Raw genomic sequence first — 18514 nt, 5'->3', positions numbered from 1 at the left:
GTGTCTTTAGTATTGTCTGAATTCATTGCTAAATGAAACATTTCGTGAACTATAAAGTTTCTGTCTTGGAGTTCTATTGGATTCATTAAAGAAGCCAAATTGAAGTTGGGGTGGACTAAAAATGGTGTCTTTAGTATTGTCTGAACTCACCGCTAAATGAAACATTTCGTAAACTATAAAGTTTTTCTGTCTTGGAGTTCTATTGGATTAGTTCAAGAAGAGAAATGGTAAAGTTCGGGCGGACTAGAATTGGTGTCTTTAGAACTGTCTGAATTCATTACTAAATGAAACATTTCGTAAACTATAAAGTTTCTGTCTTGGAGTTCTATTGGACTCATTAAAGAAGCCAAATTGAAGTTGGGGTGGACTAAAAATGATGTCTTTAGTATTGTCTGAGCTCACTGCTAAATGAAACATTTCGTAAACTATAAAGTTTCTTTCTTGGAGTTCTACAGGATTTGTTAAAGAAGCCAAATTGAAAGTTTGGGTGGACTAGAAATGGTGTCTTTAGTATTGTCTGAACTCACTGCCAAATGAAACATTTCGTAAACTATTAAATTTCTGTCTTGGAGTTCTATTGGATTTGTTAAAGAAGCCAAATTGAAAGTTGTGGTGGGCTCAAGTGGTGTATTTAGTATTGTCTGAACTCCCTGCTAAATGAAACATTTTGTAAACTATGAAGATTCTGTCTTGGAGTTCTATTGGATTCGTTAAAGAAGCCAAATTGGAAGTTGGGGTGGGCTCAAAGTGCTGTCTTTAGTATTGTCTGAACTCACTGCAAATAGAAACCTTTTTTACTTCTTGAACATCTGACCATTCTTGGTGTAGTGTATATGAATTCTTTTGATTTAATCTAAAAGAAAGGAAGATATTTTTAGTTTCTTCGCTTGGTTATGCACCTGGTTGATTTGGCAATGAATTTGTGTGCTCTCATAGTGTCTTTTGCTAAGAGTTTATCTGGAACTGTAGTATAAATATATATCTTATAGATTCAAAGGCAGGGTTAAGGTCTGCATGCATCCTACTCTCCTCAGACCCACTTGTGAATTACACCGGGTATGTTGCTGCTGTTGATTCACAGTATGAATATCTGAAATTTGATGTCAAAGAAACACTGATAGAAGTTGCATATAAGAGGCACTATCTTGTTAGTGTAGTTTCCTTTTTTTTTCTTACCTAGTTCCTATGTGCAAATTTTCTGTTTTCTCTAGGGAGAATATGCAATATTTTTATTCTCATCTTACAGCAAAATTTATGCATTGTATGTCTGTTATAGATTGTGTTTTGTATTTTGATGACTTAAGTTGGAAGTGCATTGCGCTGCAATGAACTTGTTCATGCATTTATGATGCATTGTTTGAATATCAAGAACTGTGTTGTGGTGATTGAAGTTACGAGTTGATTGATTAGAAGGAAATGGTAAGGAAGGAATGTAGCGGGTGACAAAGATAGTACAGTTTCAGTCAAAATTACTGTCTTATTCGGTATTTGCTTTTAATCAACACCTTAGTCTTCTAATATGGTCTTAGTGAGATTCTTTCGTCCAACTGTTCTGTACTTGCTGATACTAACTAGTAGTGTTAGATCTTTATTAATGACCTAAGTTCCTAATTTGAATTTACAACACAGGTAATGGCAGTTGAGGAAGATATTGATCTTTCAGATTTGAAGTACCAACTGAGCCAAACACATGTTAGTTGGAAGCAAGAGATGGAGGAAAGCCAGTCCCAAGTTGATGCCTTGCAAGCAAAACAATTAGATGTAAAAACTTGTATTCAGGGGTCAGAAGAAGATACAAAGAAAGAGTTAAATGTCCTTTGGAGCAGAGTCAGAACTGCTGCAACATTAATGATGTATTTGAAAACTAAAGCCAGAGTCATGGCTGTTCCTGATTTGGCCTCTACGTCATGCGGTATAAAAGAACTATATGGAGTAGGGCTTATAGATAAAAATGGTGTACCGTTGTCCAGTTGGTCAAGGGACATAGATCTCTCGTCTTTTGATGATGCTGATGATGCAGCATTGATTAGACTTACAAGTACACAAGATTCTTTTGATGAACAAGATGGATCTTATAGGAGCGAATCACTCAGAAGTGTACAATTGGTTACATATGTTATGGAAAATCTTGTCAAGAGGGTTATAATGGCTGAATCTGAAACTGCTTTAGAGAAGGAGAAGGTAACAGTAGGTCAGGAAGAGATTCAAAGAAGGGCACTTCAGATTGAAAACATGTCTACTAAGTTAGAAGAGATGGAAAGGTTTGCTTTAGGTACAAATTGTATCTTGAATGAGATGCGCCAGAGAGTTGAAGATTTGGTCGAAGAAACTTCTAGACAGAGGCAGCGAGCTGCAGAAAATGAGCAGGAGCTTTGTTGTGTTAAGAGAGACTTCGAATCTCTGAAATCCTATGTCAGTAGTCTCATTAGTGTCAGAGAAACTCTTCTGTCATCAGAAAAACAATTCCAGACAATTGAAAGGCTTTTTGAACGGTCAGTGTATCCCTTTCGCTGGTGAACAGAATTTCTGTTTTCATATAATGATGATATAGCTGTTTATTTATGTCCTCTGAGTAATAATGGTCAGTGTGCCTGTGATGTCAGAAGAGACTACTGCGTAATATGTTGTTGATGATATGTCTTAATACTTGCAATGCAGTTTACCAAGAGTATATACCTTTCAATATCTTATAGCACACCTTTCTGAATCAATAGGGTTAGAATCTAAGTATGCACCCAACATTATACACATGTTTTCTGATCAAGTTATCAATTCATTTGAGACTTTGAATTTATGTCTAACCATTTTTTCCAGCCATATTCTCCACGACACCAGAATGTTATCTGGTGTAGCGGGTTATAATTAATTTGCAATGTCTTTATGTACAAAAATGATATAAAATGAAATGGATCACTTGGATTAAGAATGAGGAATCATCCTTATTTTAGTGCAAAGGTTTTAAGGTTGAATATAGACTAGCGTTATGACATTTCCTAGGGTACTAAACTTGGAACAAGAAGGGCTGAGTGCAGGTTTGTAAAATCTCTTCTTTGATCCATTTGTAAAAGCACAGAACTAATGAAACTATGAAAGTAGTGATAAATCATCTTTTACAAATTTTTTTAGAATGGTAATATTTTATAAGCCCTACTTGTGGGAATACATTGGGTATGTTGTTGTTGGTAAGATTTTATAAACAGAAGCAGTGAAACACAAAGTTTGTGCGGAATCAGTTCCTTTACATCACTCTAGGAAGTTGAGAAAGTCTTAACATTTTATCTGCTGTGTGCTGACTGCTGATCTTCTAGTCTACACCTAAAACCAAAAAAGATACACATTTATATTTCAATTTATGTATATTTTCATAGTTGCTTTCAAAACATCGTTGATTCCTTTCTTTCCAAATCACCCACCATATGCATGAAGGAATGGTCTCCTAGATTTTTCTTTTCTCCTTCTCAATACCCTTACCAGTCCAACAATGCAGCATTTGTTTGATAGTTCTAGGCATCACCTAGCTTAACTTGAAAAATGTTAAAAAACAGATTCCACATTTGAGTTGTGATGCTACAAAGCAGAAATACATGATTAGCATCGTTATTCTTTTTCACACGGTATACATCTACTATAAATAGCTATGCCCTTTCCCTATAGGGCTGTTGTGAAGTGCTTCATATGTGAGAGTCTAACAAAAACATGTCACCTTGTATGGTGCCCTGGATTTCCATATCTGCCTCCAAGGCCAGAAGCTGTAATTCTGATCCAATGTATAGGAGGTCAATAGGAATTTGTAGCAGCTGCTGACTGAGAAGGTACCTTTACTTTGTGGAACCCATACTAGCCAGTCAACTACCATTTCCTGGAATTTGAAGCTTTCCGATATTTTGATGAGTTGTGAGAACCTATCGACTTCCTATCTACTTAAACAACAACAACATACTCGGTGTAATTCCACAAAGTGGGTCTGGGGAGGATAGAGTGTATGCAGACCTTACCCCTACTTTAGTGGTAGAGGTTGTTTTCGGTAGACCTCAGCTCAATGAAAAACAATCCGAAACAGTAGGACAAAAGAAATAATGGAAGTGAACAAGCTATGGCAAAATACTATAGAAATCATATGACAAATCATTTTGAACAGTAATTAAAACAAAATAATACGACAAGCAAAATGCAAGAAACAACAAGTAGTAATAGAAATCGAGGGACAAGAAACTACAAGAGTAATACTACGACTACTATTATGGAAGGAAAATGCTCTACTACCTATTAACCTGCTATCCTAATTCGTGTCCTCCACAACCTTCTATCTACAATCCTGTCCTTTGTAAGCTAAAATCGCGTGATGTCCCGTCTAACCACCTCTCCCCAATAGTGCCAATATTTCTTTGGGCTACCTCTACCGCCCTTGGAACCATCCATAGACAACCTCTCACACCTTTGCCATCCATGCATGACCTCTTCACATGCCCAAACCATCTCAGCCTCGCTTTCTACATCTTGTCCTCCACTGAAGCCACTCCTTACCTTGCCTCAGATATATTCATTTCTAATCCTATCCTCCTAGTATGCTCACACATCCATCACAACATTCTCATTTTCACAACTTTCATCTTCTGAGCGTGAGAGTTTTGAATTGGCCAGCACTCCGCCCCATATAACATAGTTGGTCTAACTACCACCCTATAGAGCATGCCTTTAATTTTTGGTGGTACCTTCTTATCACGCAAGACTCCAGGTGGGAGCCTCTATTTAATCCACGCTGCACCAACATGATGTGTAACATCATTCAATCTCTCCATTTCCTTGGAAAATAGATCCAAGATCCTGAAACCTCATCTCTTTTTGATTTCTTGTGTATCAAGCCTTGCTCCACGCTAGCCTCATGTGTCATATTACAGAACTTGCACTCTTATATATCCTGTTTTGGTTCTGCTCAACCGGAACCTTTAGACTCCAAGGTTTGTCTCCAAATCTTTAGTCTTGTCAATTAAAACTATGCCATCCGCAAATAACATACATTGTGGCACCTCTCCTTGGATATGTCGCGTCAATTCATCCATCACCAAGGCAAACAAAATCGGGCTAAGAGCTGATCTGTGGTGCAACCCCATCACAACTAAGAAGTACTTCGAGTCTCCTCTCGCTGTCCTTACCCGAGTCTTGGATCCATCATGCATATTCTTGATCGCCCTAGTGTATGCCGCAGCTACCTTTTTTTTTTTTTTTTGAGAAGGTAACATTCGTGTATATTCATTGAACCAGTACATGGGTTGCAATAAAAACCATATTTACAACTTGTCAAAAAGTAAGAAAACTGAATCTGAATCTGAATCCGAATCCTAACAGGAACCTAGGATATCTATAATGGATTCAGTGTCCTCTAAATACATCTGCTTGCACCAGAAGCAAAAAAGCCTGATACAATTTAGTTTGATCTTTTGAAGGTCACAGCTTTTGCTCTCAAAACATCTAGCATTTCTTTCCGCAGGTACCCCTTTAGCCTCCAAGCATCTCCATAGAACCTCCCTTGGGACTTTGTCGTAAGCCTTTTCTAGGTCGATGATTACCATGTGTAAGTCCTTCCTCTTCCTATATTGCTCCACTAATCTCCTTGCAAGATGAATGCCTTTTGTAGTTAAGCGCTCCGACATGAATCCGAACTGGTTCACGATAATAGCTACACCCCTTCTCACCCTTATCTCCACCGCGCTACTTTCAAAGTGTGGCTTAGGAGCTTGATACCCCTATAGTTGTTGCAATTTTAAGTGTCATCCTTGTTCTTGTTCAATGGGATCATTGTACTCCACCTCCATTCTTCGGACATTTTTGCTGTCTTCAAAGCGACAATAAACAACTCAACTAACCACCCTGCACCTACCCTACCTGCCGCTTTTCCAAAATTCCAACAGGATCTCACATAGCCCAGTTGCTCTTCCCCTACACAACTACGAATGACACCCTTATCTTCCTCAACCTTTATACACCTACAATACCCAAAATCGTGACGCCTCTCAGAGTGTTCTAAATTCCCCAGCACAATGTCTCTGTTCCCCTTTTTGTCCAAGAGTTCATGAAAGTATGACTGTCATCTCTGGCTAATGAGAGTGCCTGCTCCACCAGTATTTTGCCCTCTCGTCCTTGATGCACTTCACTTGGTCTAGGTCACGGGTCCTCCTTTCTCTTGCCTTGAGACTAGCCCGTAGAATTTCTTATCCCCGCCAATTCAACATACAGGCGTTCAAAAGGCGCCGTAACCGCTAATTCGCCTCTAATTCAACATACTTCCAATCCACTTCACCAAAAAAGAAGAAGAAGAAGAAGAGAGCCTATCCACTTCCCAAGTCATTGGAATTTCTCCTGAAACTCAACTCCCACCAGTACTAGATCTACATTGTGCGGTAGTATGATGGGTATACCTCACTTAATTATAAAGATCTGGAAATAATTCCTTCAGAGGGAAGTGTTATGCATCATGCCAAAAAAGAGTGTTGCCACCATTACCTACCAAAATTCGTGTTTCTACCAAGGTCATCCCAAAAACTTCTTATATGTTTCCAAACACTGACCACTCCATGTGCTGGTTAGTAATTTTGGTACTCCAGTTATGCTCTCTTCTGTACTTTTTGGTAACCACCATTTTCCATAACGCTCCTTCATTTTGATTGAATCTCCATAACCACTTGAAGAGTAAGCCCCTATTCTGGTATCTATGATTTCTTACTCCCATTCCCCTTACTTCTTGTTCAACTGGACTATCCGCCATTCAAATAGTGGAATTCTTTTTTCTCCTTGTTTCTCCTCCAGAGAAACTCATTTCTTATAGTATCTAGTCTATTTTCCACCTTGGCAGGCATTGGAGAAAGAGACATTGTATGTGTAGGAAATGAATCCAAAATACTATTAAGCCGACCTGTCTCCCAAAAATAAGTACTGTCTTTTCCATTTAGCGAATCTTTTATCAGAGTTCTACAGGATATTCTTCCATATTATTGAAGCTTTGAATATTTTTTTGAAATGGTTAACATCACTGAAGCTTTGTAATTTGGCACCTAAAGGAAGTTCCAGATATACTGTTGGCAAGCTCCCACTGTTACGCTTAAGTATTGCTGCCAACTCTGTAAATCTGTACTACATTTACTGGAACCAAGTGACTCTTAGTAACACTAATGTGAAGACCTGACACTCCTTCATCAGCCTCAGGAATTGAGCCCCTTCTGCCTCACATAGAACTAAGGTATCATCTGCATACATAATGTGGGTGATAAAATTGTCTGTTTGGCATCTATTATCTGAAGCCCTGGATCCACCTTGTTTGTTCTTCCACCTTCAACATACTACTGATTCCATAACAAGGATAACAAGAAAGGGGCATACGGGATTCCATTGCCTTAATCCTCTATAAGCCTGGAAAAAAGCCTTCCGAGCTTCCATTGATAATCAGAGAAAATCTCACAGTTGAAATACTCACTTGGATCCAGTTTATCCATTTATTACCAAATCCCAAAGCCTTTAAAAGATTAAATAGGAACTCCCAATTAACATGATTATATGTCTTAAGTCTAACTTGCAGATGACTCCAGGCTTCCCTTGTTTCTGTCTGGTGTCCGAAATTTCATCGGCAATTAACACGACATCCATGATTTGCCTCCTTTGATGAAAGTCATTTGAGTATCACCAACAAGCTTCGCCAATGGCTCTCTTCAATCTTTCAGTAAGGAGTGTGGCAATAATTTTGTCTAAGCTCCCAATCAAACTAATTGGTCCGAAGTCCTTCCAATTCTTCTGCTCCTGCTTTCTTAGGAATAAGAGCAATAAAAGAGGCACTGAGGAAGTTCTTCTCTAACTTCTCAGTATGATAAAAGTGAAATAAAGCCACCATTATGTCTTCCTTGATGATTAACCAACATTTTTGATAGAATGCCATAGAAAATCCATCCGTTCCAGGAATCTCATTTCCTGCCAACTACTAATGACATTATAAACTTCTTCCTCAGTAAAAGTACCCTGAAGAAAGTCCTCCTGCACCGACAGGTGAGAATATTGTTTCGTTAAAATCCCAGGTCTCCACCTTCCAAGACAGATTTGGTGGAAGTCCTTCAGTAAAGTAATTGCTCCAAAAATGTCCAACACTGATCTTGACTCTTATAATTTGCCAGATGATCTGGTTTATCCACTACTTTAATCTGGATGTACTTGGTTTACTGGGAAAAAAGTTCCCTTTCACCCTTACTGGCCAAGTGAAGAATTATCTAGCCAGATATAAACTCAATCGGTGAAGTTCTTTAGGTTAGTTGATAAAATTCAGCAGTGTTCTGAAACAGAGAGCATGTCTTTGGTCCCATCAGTATTTGAGCTAGTATGAGTTTGAAATTTGTGCTCCTTACTCTCTGTTGTGATCCTGCAATCAGGCTACCTGCTCTTACAACTGTCTTCGTGGGCTTCTCTTAAACTCCGCTTTGCTAATCATGATAATAGTGTTATAAATCTTTGTATCTCATACTCATAGATGCACCAGAACAGATGTCTGAGCACATCTAGTGGCTTATACTTGGATTTTCTTCTCCAGAATATAAATGTCTTGGGAGTTGGGACATAGATATTCTAGATACTTCCTTCTATTATGAATCACCCTACATTTCCATTAGATTCATTCCGAAGCTTGCTTTGTTGCAGCAAGATGATCAGTCCGAGGGCTCGTTTAGTTCAGAACAAGGTTATCCCATGATTATGATCCCACCTCCTTTATGGGATAGATAGCACCAAGATTCTTGTATAAGATTTATACAAGTGTTAGCTAATACCAATAACCAAACGGTGGATAAATGCAATCCCATATTTAGTACCTGGATTAGTATAGTAATCCCGGTAACCAAGCAACCCTTTGGAAAATATTCTTTATACAGATGGAGTTGTGGTTCTTGCAAGAACTACAATTGTAAAAGTTCGTCTTATATGTCGTTGTTTACATGAAAGAGTGTATTATAGTAATTATAACAGACGGTAAAGTCCCATATCTGCGATTTTTTTTGTACTCAGTTTGTTTTATGTGAACCAGGTTAGCTGCAAAGACGACTCAATTGGAGAGCGAGAAAATGCAGAAAGAGGTTCAAGTCCAAAAGCTTATGGAAGAGAATGTGAAGTTGACAACTCTTCTTGACAAGAAAGAAGCACAACTCTTAGCCATGAATGAACAATGCAAGGTTATGGCACTTAGTGCTTCTAATATTTAAATTCTCTGAGATTTTCTATTCTATGAATGCATCTTTTGAGAGGAATATGCACCTATAGTTGTATTGTTGTATTTGCTCATTAGGTGGAGTGAAGTAATTCAACTATCCAGATGAACTTTGTTCTTAAATTTAATGGTAAATTGTGCTGCACCGTTTTTCGTGCATTGCCTTCTGTCTCTGTGCAACGACAACTATACCTCACTCCTAAATAAGTTGGGTTCGGCTATATGAATCCTCATTTCTTCTTTTATCTCTCTGCGTTTTATAGACATGTGCTTTTAGTTCGTAATGTTCTGCTCCTACCTAAGGAGTAAGGACCATGACTAGCTATATTTTTACACGTCCGATTAGTGAATATCATGTGGGATCACTTCACTACACAAACATGATCTTACCGGCAATAGCTTAATTGCTGCTAAATATGTATTTTTAGCGACAATTAACACTCTTTGTAAATATCTCTAAAGCCTATAGGGACATTGAATCTAATGATACTTAATTAATGCTGGTAAAAACTTTGACACTTTTTGTTAATGTGTATATTTATTGCTGCTAAAAGTTGTTTTTTCTGTAGTGCTTGCAACAATGGTTTGTTCTTGTTGAAGAAAATATCTGTCGAGTAATGAGTTCTCGATAGAGGCAAAATATAGGATCTAGAGTGTGAGTTCAGAGTGAGTGTGGTCTTATTATATGGATACGAGTTTGCTAAGTGCTTTGAAAATAGATGATATACAGAAATTGAAATAATCATATGTTTATTTTATTTATGCCTATTTTTTTAAAATGTTTTTTGTGTGCATTTTAGGATGTATATATAAAAAACTAAATCACATCATTTTTGACAAATATTAAATTTGAATTCATTATTCCTAAAGTAAAATGTGTTCAATGCTAAAGACCTGTTTTTTAGGATGTATATATAAAAAATTAAATCACACATTTATTAAATTTGAATCCATTATTCCTAAAGTAAAATGTGTTCAATGCTAAAGACCTTAATGTTAAACTCGTCATTTTTAAATCCTAGATTGGCTTCTAACTTTTATATATATAAAATAATACTTGGTGTAATAATTGAATAACACGCAAGCTGGTCCCACTTTAGGCTGGCTAGCAATGACTGCCTTCTTAACGAGGTCATTTGCACTTTTGTCCCTATTTTGTGTTTGTCTTTAATTTTTTTTCCTTACGGGCAATAATTTTTTTTTAGCAAGACATAAGTTTATATTTTCATATCATAACGTGATTGCCTCTTTTATCTTTCTTTTGTTTGGTTTTCGTGTCAGCCAAACCTCTTTAAGCTTTTGCTATTCAATTTTCACCCTTGTAGGCTTGTAACATTAGTTAATCGAGTCTTCGAGCAATAGTAAATTTGTCTCTGTGCGACTTAAGTGGTAAAAATTTGAGTTGTGGATCAATCATTGATACTTGCATGAGGACGTATTGCCTATATTAAAGGTGAAGCCTAAATTTGAATCTTATGGGTGCGAAATTTTATTCCTTTTTAAGTTAATGTATTCTAAATTAGCATTTTCTATATGTTCAAATTTCTTAAGACAAATATAAGATTTAAATCAAAGTTATTGAGCTCGATCAGTCAAACTGTAAGCTATACACTAGTTCTGCGTCTGGCCTACATTATACATCCTGGGATACGAGATGCTTCATGCACCGTGCTACTATTACTTTTTTAGGATTGTAGCATTAGTTGCATGTTGTAATGTTGGAATGCTTTTTTTAATAGGTACAAAAAGCTCAATTTAGCTAAGTTGAGGAGGTTGTTGATCATGATTGATGTAAACATGGAGGGTTAATTAGAGTACATAAATACATGATAAATAATATAATGTTATCAAATAAATAAAAAGAACATGTGATGTTTTCTTGTACATGAACAAGCTCAACTTAGAAAAGGAAAAATAAGTACATTCATCCCCTTTTTTATCACTAAATCACTGTCAAAATTAATCTCCCATGACCTGCATAACACTATAGTCCTTTTCATCACTTTGATCCCCCTATGTTGTGGATAATGTAAACATGTTTTTTTGCTAGACAAAATCAAATTGAGATAGATTCAAAATTTGGATATTAGGAGTCGTTTGGTCGCTGATTAGAGTTATGCATGCATGTATTAGTAATGTAGAGATTAATAATGAGCGAATCTATGTATTATTTAATGCAAATATTAGTTATGCGCAAAGATTAGTTATTTCACCTGCTATATATCCTCCACAAAAGAATACATAGATTTTTTCATAACTTATACATATATTAGTTATGCGAATTCGGAATTTCTAAATTGTGAATCAAACATTGTATTGACTTTATACATGAACAACTTATTTTCAGTCTACCTACCAAACGCCATATAAGTTATACAAAAATTAATATATGAATAACTTGTTCCTTATCCAACTATGGGTTCCAGTTCAGGATTCTACATAATTTATTTGATTTACTTTGTTTAAATTCAATTATATGTACTTATTTTGTGACTGTTCTTAACACATGAAGTGTCGTTTGGTAGAGTGTATTAGCAAAAATAATACATATATTAACTTCGTGTATTAGTAATACCTTGTTTGGTACACTTGTCTTATTATATATAACCAATGCTTGCATTAGTTATACAATCTATTGTGTATTAGATTGTGTATTACTAATATCATGAATTTTTAGGTTTTAGTAATGCAAAGAGTTTTAACTTTAATGTACGCATTAGCATGGTTAAAGACCCCATTGCCCCTCAATTTTTTTACATCTTTTCCACTGTAATTATGAAGAGTATTTTTGTAAATAAATATTTCTATGTAATACATGTTATTTTTAATACACCAAACTAACAATGCATAAGAAATTATATGTATAATTAATGCAAACATTACTAATGCAATCAGTACTAGTACACTCTATTTAATATTATTTTTATACACTCTATCAAACGATCTGAAATAGAGTTCGAGCTAAAACTACTGAATTCGTATGCATGTGACTTTGAATTTCCATTGGTTACATTGTTGTACTGACATTATTGTTTTGGAAACAAAGCACGTAATGGTCCATCTTTCTCACTTCTAATTAATTTGGTGTGTTCACATTAGCTGTGGTCTAGTTGTTTCATGTCCATTGTCTAAATTGCCTGCAATTTAGGAGGAATTTAGGGTTCCTAATGTGTGAAATATTATTGAAATTGTAACATGAGTCTGTTTGGTTCTTTGCATCTAGTTTTGAGGTCGTAATTATATTTTGATTTTTTTTTATAGATTTTTTTTCAAGGGTTTCGTAATTGAACCTTAAACCCCTTGTCGGGAGTTACCGGTGTACGTACTGAGCGTTGCTTTGCTATGGTGCTATCAAAGAAAATACTATATTAGAAGATGGTGCTAGAGCAAATACATTCCGTGCTTTTAACCCAACTTAAGCCAAAAGAACTTATTCTATGATCATCACTAACTAATTTTGGTCTCAAATCTTTGAAGTTACTTTTTCAATAAACGTTGGTTACATTTCGCTATGTAATTTATACCAGTAACCAAATAATAGATGAGTGCTCTTAGAATAGTTAGTTTAGATTTGAACCTACATGCATATAACGTCATGCTTAGACAAATCCTTAGGATCTAGAGTGGGTAACATACTTAGCTAAATTGTCACGTCCCAATTCTGAGATAAGACGGGATCGATATTTGATATCTTCAATTTTTATTTTGTTATACGTGTTTCTAAATTGTTATGTCCCAATACATGCATTATTAGCTATACGAGTTTCTAAATTATTAATTAAACATCGTATTAATTATATATATGAATAACTTATTTCCTATCTACCTATCAAATGTTATATAAATTGTATGAAAACTAATACATGAATAACTTATTCGACTATAAATTCTAGTTCAGGATTTTACCATAATTTATATGATTTAATTTGTTTAAATTCAATTATATGTACTTATTTCGTGATTGTTCTTAACATACAAATAGAGTTCGAACTAAACTATTGAATTCACATGCACATGACTTGAATTTCCATTTGCTACATTGTTGTACTCCTGAAATTTATGCCCACGTCTCAGTTTGTGACTTATTCATTTAGGTCACATTATTGTTTTGGAAACAAATTAAAGTAACGGGCCATCTTTCTCATTTCTTATTAATTTGGTGTGTTCAAAAATTTCGTCTCATTAGCTGTGGTTTAGTTGTTTCATGTCCTTTGTCTAAAAGTGCCTGCAATCTTGGAGGAATTTAGGGTTCATGATGTGTGAATTATTGAGAATGTAACATGAGACTGCTTGGTTCTTTGTATCTAGTTTTGGTGTAGCAGTTATATTTTGATTCATCCTTTTTTAAAGGGTTTCGTAATTGGATTTTGGACTCCTTTCATATGACGGGAATTGTCAGTGTATTGGGTGTTGCTTTGCTATGCGCCACATGATGCTACTGTAAAAATACTTTAGTTGAAGATGGTGATGATGCAAATACATTCCGTACTTTTAATCCAACTTTAGTCGAAGAACTTATTTGTTGATCTGTAAATATCTAAGTGACATAAGATTTGATTTTGTAGGATTTAAATTGATGTGGAATAATCAAATCTGATATGTTGTTAAATAGTGTAGGATATTAGATCAAATAAAATCATTCCTTGATTCTCAATTTTCCTAGAATCAAGGGATCTTATTGGCAGTTAGTTTATTTTTATGTAATATAAGTATCTCTATGGATGAATAAGAGTGTACAATTTTGGTACCAAAACTTACGTGGTATCAGAGCATGTAAAGGTCTTGAGATCGAATCTCACCGCCATCCAAATCAAAAATAAATTTAACGTGCATGGCCCATGAAAAAGAATCAGGTCTGTACGTGAGGGGACATGTTGAGAATATAATTAAATAATAAAAATGTGTTCTCTCTAACTACTTAGGCTTTTAGATAAGATAGTCACAGTTCAACATGGTCAAATCAAGATTATTCTTGTAACTACAACACCATTGATTGGGCTACATCATTCAACGACATCAATATAAGCCGAGAGTTCTATTAAAAAAGTTTTGACAAAGACAACAATGAAGTCATGGTGTGAATTCTACAAGAAAATACGGGGACACTCGTAAGACTTGTTGTAATATCCGTGGAAAACCGCCAAGATGGAACACTCGTCAAGCCTTTTAGTGTACCAGCGAAGAATCAGGGCAACGATCTTCTCTAGAAATGTCACCATTCACTAAGGAACAAATAGAATTACTACAAAAATTCCTCCAAGTTCTCCAACCTTAACTCCAAAATCAGTAAATTTGATCCTTGTACTCCCACTTGTTGTTTTTCCCAAACAGGTAATGTACCATCCGTTTTTGTGAGTACAAATTCAACCGGTATAAGTCCTTGGATCATAGATTCAGGGCTAGTGATCACATGACATGAAATTCTCATTTTTTCCTGAACTTACACTTCTTCAGCAGGAAATAAAAAAGTTAGAGTTGTTGATGATTCCTTCTTACCAATTATTGGAAAAGGGATAGTCAAATTAACCCTTCTTTTGATTTTTTTTTTATGTCCTCCATGTTTCAAAATTGTCTCATACTCTTGTCCATCAACATATTGACTCAAAATTTTAATTGTCGTGCTATCTTTGACTCTATTTTATGTGTATTTCAGGATAAAGTCTCGGAGAGGATGATTGTCAATGTTAGAGAGTCTGAAGGTCTCTATTTTCTGGAAAATGAGGATATTTAAGTAAATTTTAGTTCAGCTTGTTTGATCTCTGTTCAAATTGATAATAAAGTCATGTTATGACACTATAGACTTGATCATCCTAGTTTTCATTATTTGAAACTCTGTCTGAAGGTCTCTATTTTCTGGAAAATGAGGATATTTAAGTAAATTTTAGTTCAGCTTGTTTGATCTCTGTTCAAATTGATAATAAAGTCATGTTATGACACTATAGACTTGATCATCCTAGTTTTCATTATTTGAAACTCTTGTTATCTCATTTGTTTATGAATAAAAGTAAATACTCTTTAAGTGTGAATTTTCTGAAATGGCTAAACATAGACGTTCATCTTTTTCTTCATAAAAATATCATGCCATGAAACCTTTTAAGTTAATCCATAGCGATGTTTGGGAACCTTCAAAGATAGCATCTGTAAATGAAAAAAATGTGGTTTGTGAGTTTTATAAATGCTCACACTAGACTAACTTGAGTGTACATATTAAAAGATAAAAGTGAAGTAAAACATGTGTTTGAGGCTTTTTATGTGATGGTCGAGACACATTTTCATGAGAAAATTAAAATATTTCAATGTGATAATGGGAAAGAGTATTTTAATGACCATCTAGATAATTTTTTCATTTCCAAGAGAATAGTGCACCAAAGCTCATGTCCTGATACACCCCAACAAAATGGAGTAGGTGAGAGAAAAAATAGGTATCTTATGAAGGTAACTAGAGCCTTAATATCCATAAGTGGAGTTCCTAAATTTCTTTTGGGAGAAGCTCTTGACTTCGACCTATTTTATTAATAGGATGTCTTCCCGTATTTTAGTCTTTAAAATCCATTTCAGTATGTTCAAGACATACTTCCCTACTTCTAGATTGACCACTGATCTATCTTTGAGAGTGTGTGGGTGTAGCGTATTTGTTCATGTTCATAATGGGAGTAAACTTGATTCATGTGCTAAAAATATGTTTTTTTTGCTATGCCCCTAGTCAAAAGGGATACAAATATTATGACCCCAATACTAGAAAGATTATTGTCATAATGGATGTCACCTTTTTTGAATCTCAATTATTTTTTGGAACTAATCTTCAATGAAAGAAACATAGTGAAGATTCAATAGATAGTAGGATTCTCTAGACTTTACCTATGAGAAACAAAATGATTCAGGTTTTATGATACGAAAAATTGTACTTTTGGTAATAACAAACTTGATAAGGATATAGGGATCCCAACTTAAATAATGAAAATAAGAATACTGAGATAGCTGAGCTTTTTCATAATACAATTAATGACAAGGACATGTAACAATTAAACGAATTACATGTTTACATAAGAAATTAGAATCAAGAAAAAGAAACTAAGGACTCTCATCAGAACCAATGTCCACCCTGCAAGTTCTTACTGATATACAAGGTAATTCTCCATAATCTAATTTTGATTTTCCCCTTGTTACTTCAAACCTTGATCTTTCAATTGCCAAACATAAATGGGTACGAAAAGTCACACACCATGCCATGCCAATTTTTTTTTCATATATAAACTTGTCCCTTCCTAAATAACTTTTCTTTCTCAATTATCTTGAATGGAGATATCGAAAAATGTGCAGGATGCTTTGAATGTTTCCAAGTGGAAAAATGTAATTCTAGAGGAGATACATGCTATTGAGAGAAATGAAACCTAGGAAAAATGGAACTGCCACATGGAAAGACAATAATGGGCTGCGAATGGGTGTTCACCATCAAATTTAAATCAGATGGGTCCCTGGAGAGGTATAAGGCACATTTGGTAGAAAGAGAGATCATTCAGACCTATGTGATAGACTATCTTTAGACATTCGCTCTTATTGCCAAGTTGAATTCAATCAGAATTCTTCTGAGCATTGCTGCCGATCTTGATTGTCCCCTAACACAACTAGACATGAAGAATGCATTCTTGAATGAAAAACTTGAAGAAGAAGTCTAGATGAATGCTCCTACGGTTTTTGAAGAAAGGTATAGAACTAGAGTGTGCAATTTAAAGAAGCCTCTTTACGGGATCAAACAATCTCCAAGAGCTTGGTTTAGGAGGCTTACTCAGTTAATAAAAAAAAGGGTACACTCAAGGGCAAGCATATCGTACCATGTTCATTCAACACTCTCACGAAGGTAAGACAACTATCCTGATAGTGTATGTCGATAATATCATATTTACAGGAGATGACTTGGAAGAATTAAAAAAAACAGTTGGCCTCAGAGTTTGAGATCAAAGATTTGTGCCAAATGAAATATTTTCTTGACATGAAAGTAGCAAGATCAAAAGAAGACATTATGGTGTAACAAAGGAAGTACGTACTAGATCTACTAAAAAAGACAGGGATAAGCGATAGTTGTCCAACTGAAACACCTATTGATTCAAATATAAAATTCATCAAAAATAAAGAAGAGAATACAGTTGACCAAAGTCAATATCAGAAACTATAGTGGAGAAGTTGATCTACTTGTCACACATTCGATTTGATATAGCTTTTGTGATAATTTTAGTGAGTCAATTTACGCACACTCCAAAGGAAGAATATCAAGAAGCGGTCTACATGATTCTAAGATGGGATTACATGGGATTAGATGCAATTTGGAGTTCTTCCTTATTGTCATAGTACATATCAATAAGAAACTTTAGATGCTCTTTCAATAACCCAGTCAACTATACTAGTTCAGTTTGTGCCGTACTCTTATATGAAAATTTTGATGACCGATGTCCTTGGATTCAAAGAGAGCAAGACAAAGGCAATCAAAAAAATTCAAATCTATTACTCCTTTCTGTCCCATTTTACGTGAGGTAGTTTGGCTTGACACGAAGTTTAAGAAAGAAGGAAAGACTTTTAAAACTTGTGGTCTAAAATAAATGATAAAAAATTGTGTGACTATAAATAATTTCATTAAGGGTAAAATGAACATTTTAAAGTTAAATTGTTACTTCATATAGAAATATGTCATTTTTCTGATATTGACCAAAAAAAAATTAGGGAAAATTGCACGTATAAGCAAACATATAATAGTTAATTACTTAACATAGCTATAGTTTGCCTTAATTACAATTCGCGGCCTACTTTTAGCTATAATTACGCAACTCAACTTTTTAGTTTTGTATAATTCGCACGTTTGTATAATTTGGAATTTGTATAATATAATTTGTATAACTTTTGTATAATTCGTAATTTGTATAATTGTTTACACTTCTGATGTTTGTAATTATACAAATTCGTTATTTCGAGTTTATACAAAAATAACAAATTATACAAATGTACCCAAGAATTATACAAACCTGCGAATTTATACAAATTCGCGAATTATACAAACAAGATAGCATAAATTGTAGATACAGCTCATAAATATGCAAAATATAGCTATGGAGCATAATTAAATTTATTATAATGGCTATTTGCGAAAGTTAAGTCATATAAATTGAGACAGAGGGAATATTAACTATGAAAATTTTAATAAAAGAGAAAATAGAGTACAACAAGTTCACAGAAATCATGCAACACAACAAAGTCATCACTTTTCAATCTCAAAAGAAAAATTCAAAT

General features: G+C 34.8%; 1 protein-coding gene across 1 annotated transcript; it reads left to right on the top strand.

The window, feature by feature from the left end:
• The first annotated feature begins 1594 nt into the window (after positions 1-1594).
• LOC125830221 (uncharacterized) lies at positions 1595-9391 on the top strand. Its single transcript, XM_049509430.1, has 2 exons — positions 1595-2492; positions 9056-9391. The coding sequence occupies exons 1-2, from the start codon at positions 1633-1635 to the stop codon at positions 9228-9230; spliced, it is 1035 nt and encodes a 344-aa protein (XP_049365387.1). The 5' UTR covers positions 1595-1632; the 3' UTR covers positions 9231-9391.
• Positions 9392-18514: the final 9123 nt, after the last annotated feature.

This window comes from Solanum verrucosum, unplaced genomic scaffold (genome assembly GCF_900185275.1).
Source record: "Solanum verrucosum unplaced genomic scaffold, falcon-dt-bn FXZP01000072.1, whole genome shotgun sequence".
NCBI classification, from domain to species: domain Eukaryota; kingdom Viridiplantae; phylum Streptophyta; class Magnoliopsida; order Solanales; family Solanaceae; genus Solanum; species Solanum verrucosum.
This window is presented reverse-complemented; position numbering and strand designations above follow the sequence as displayed.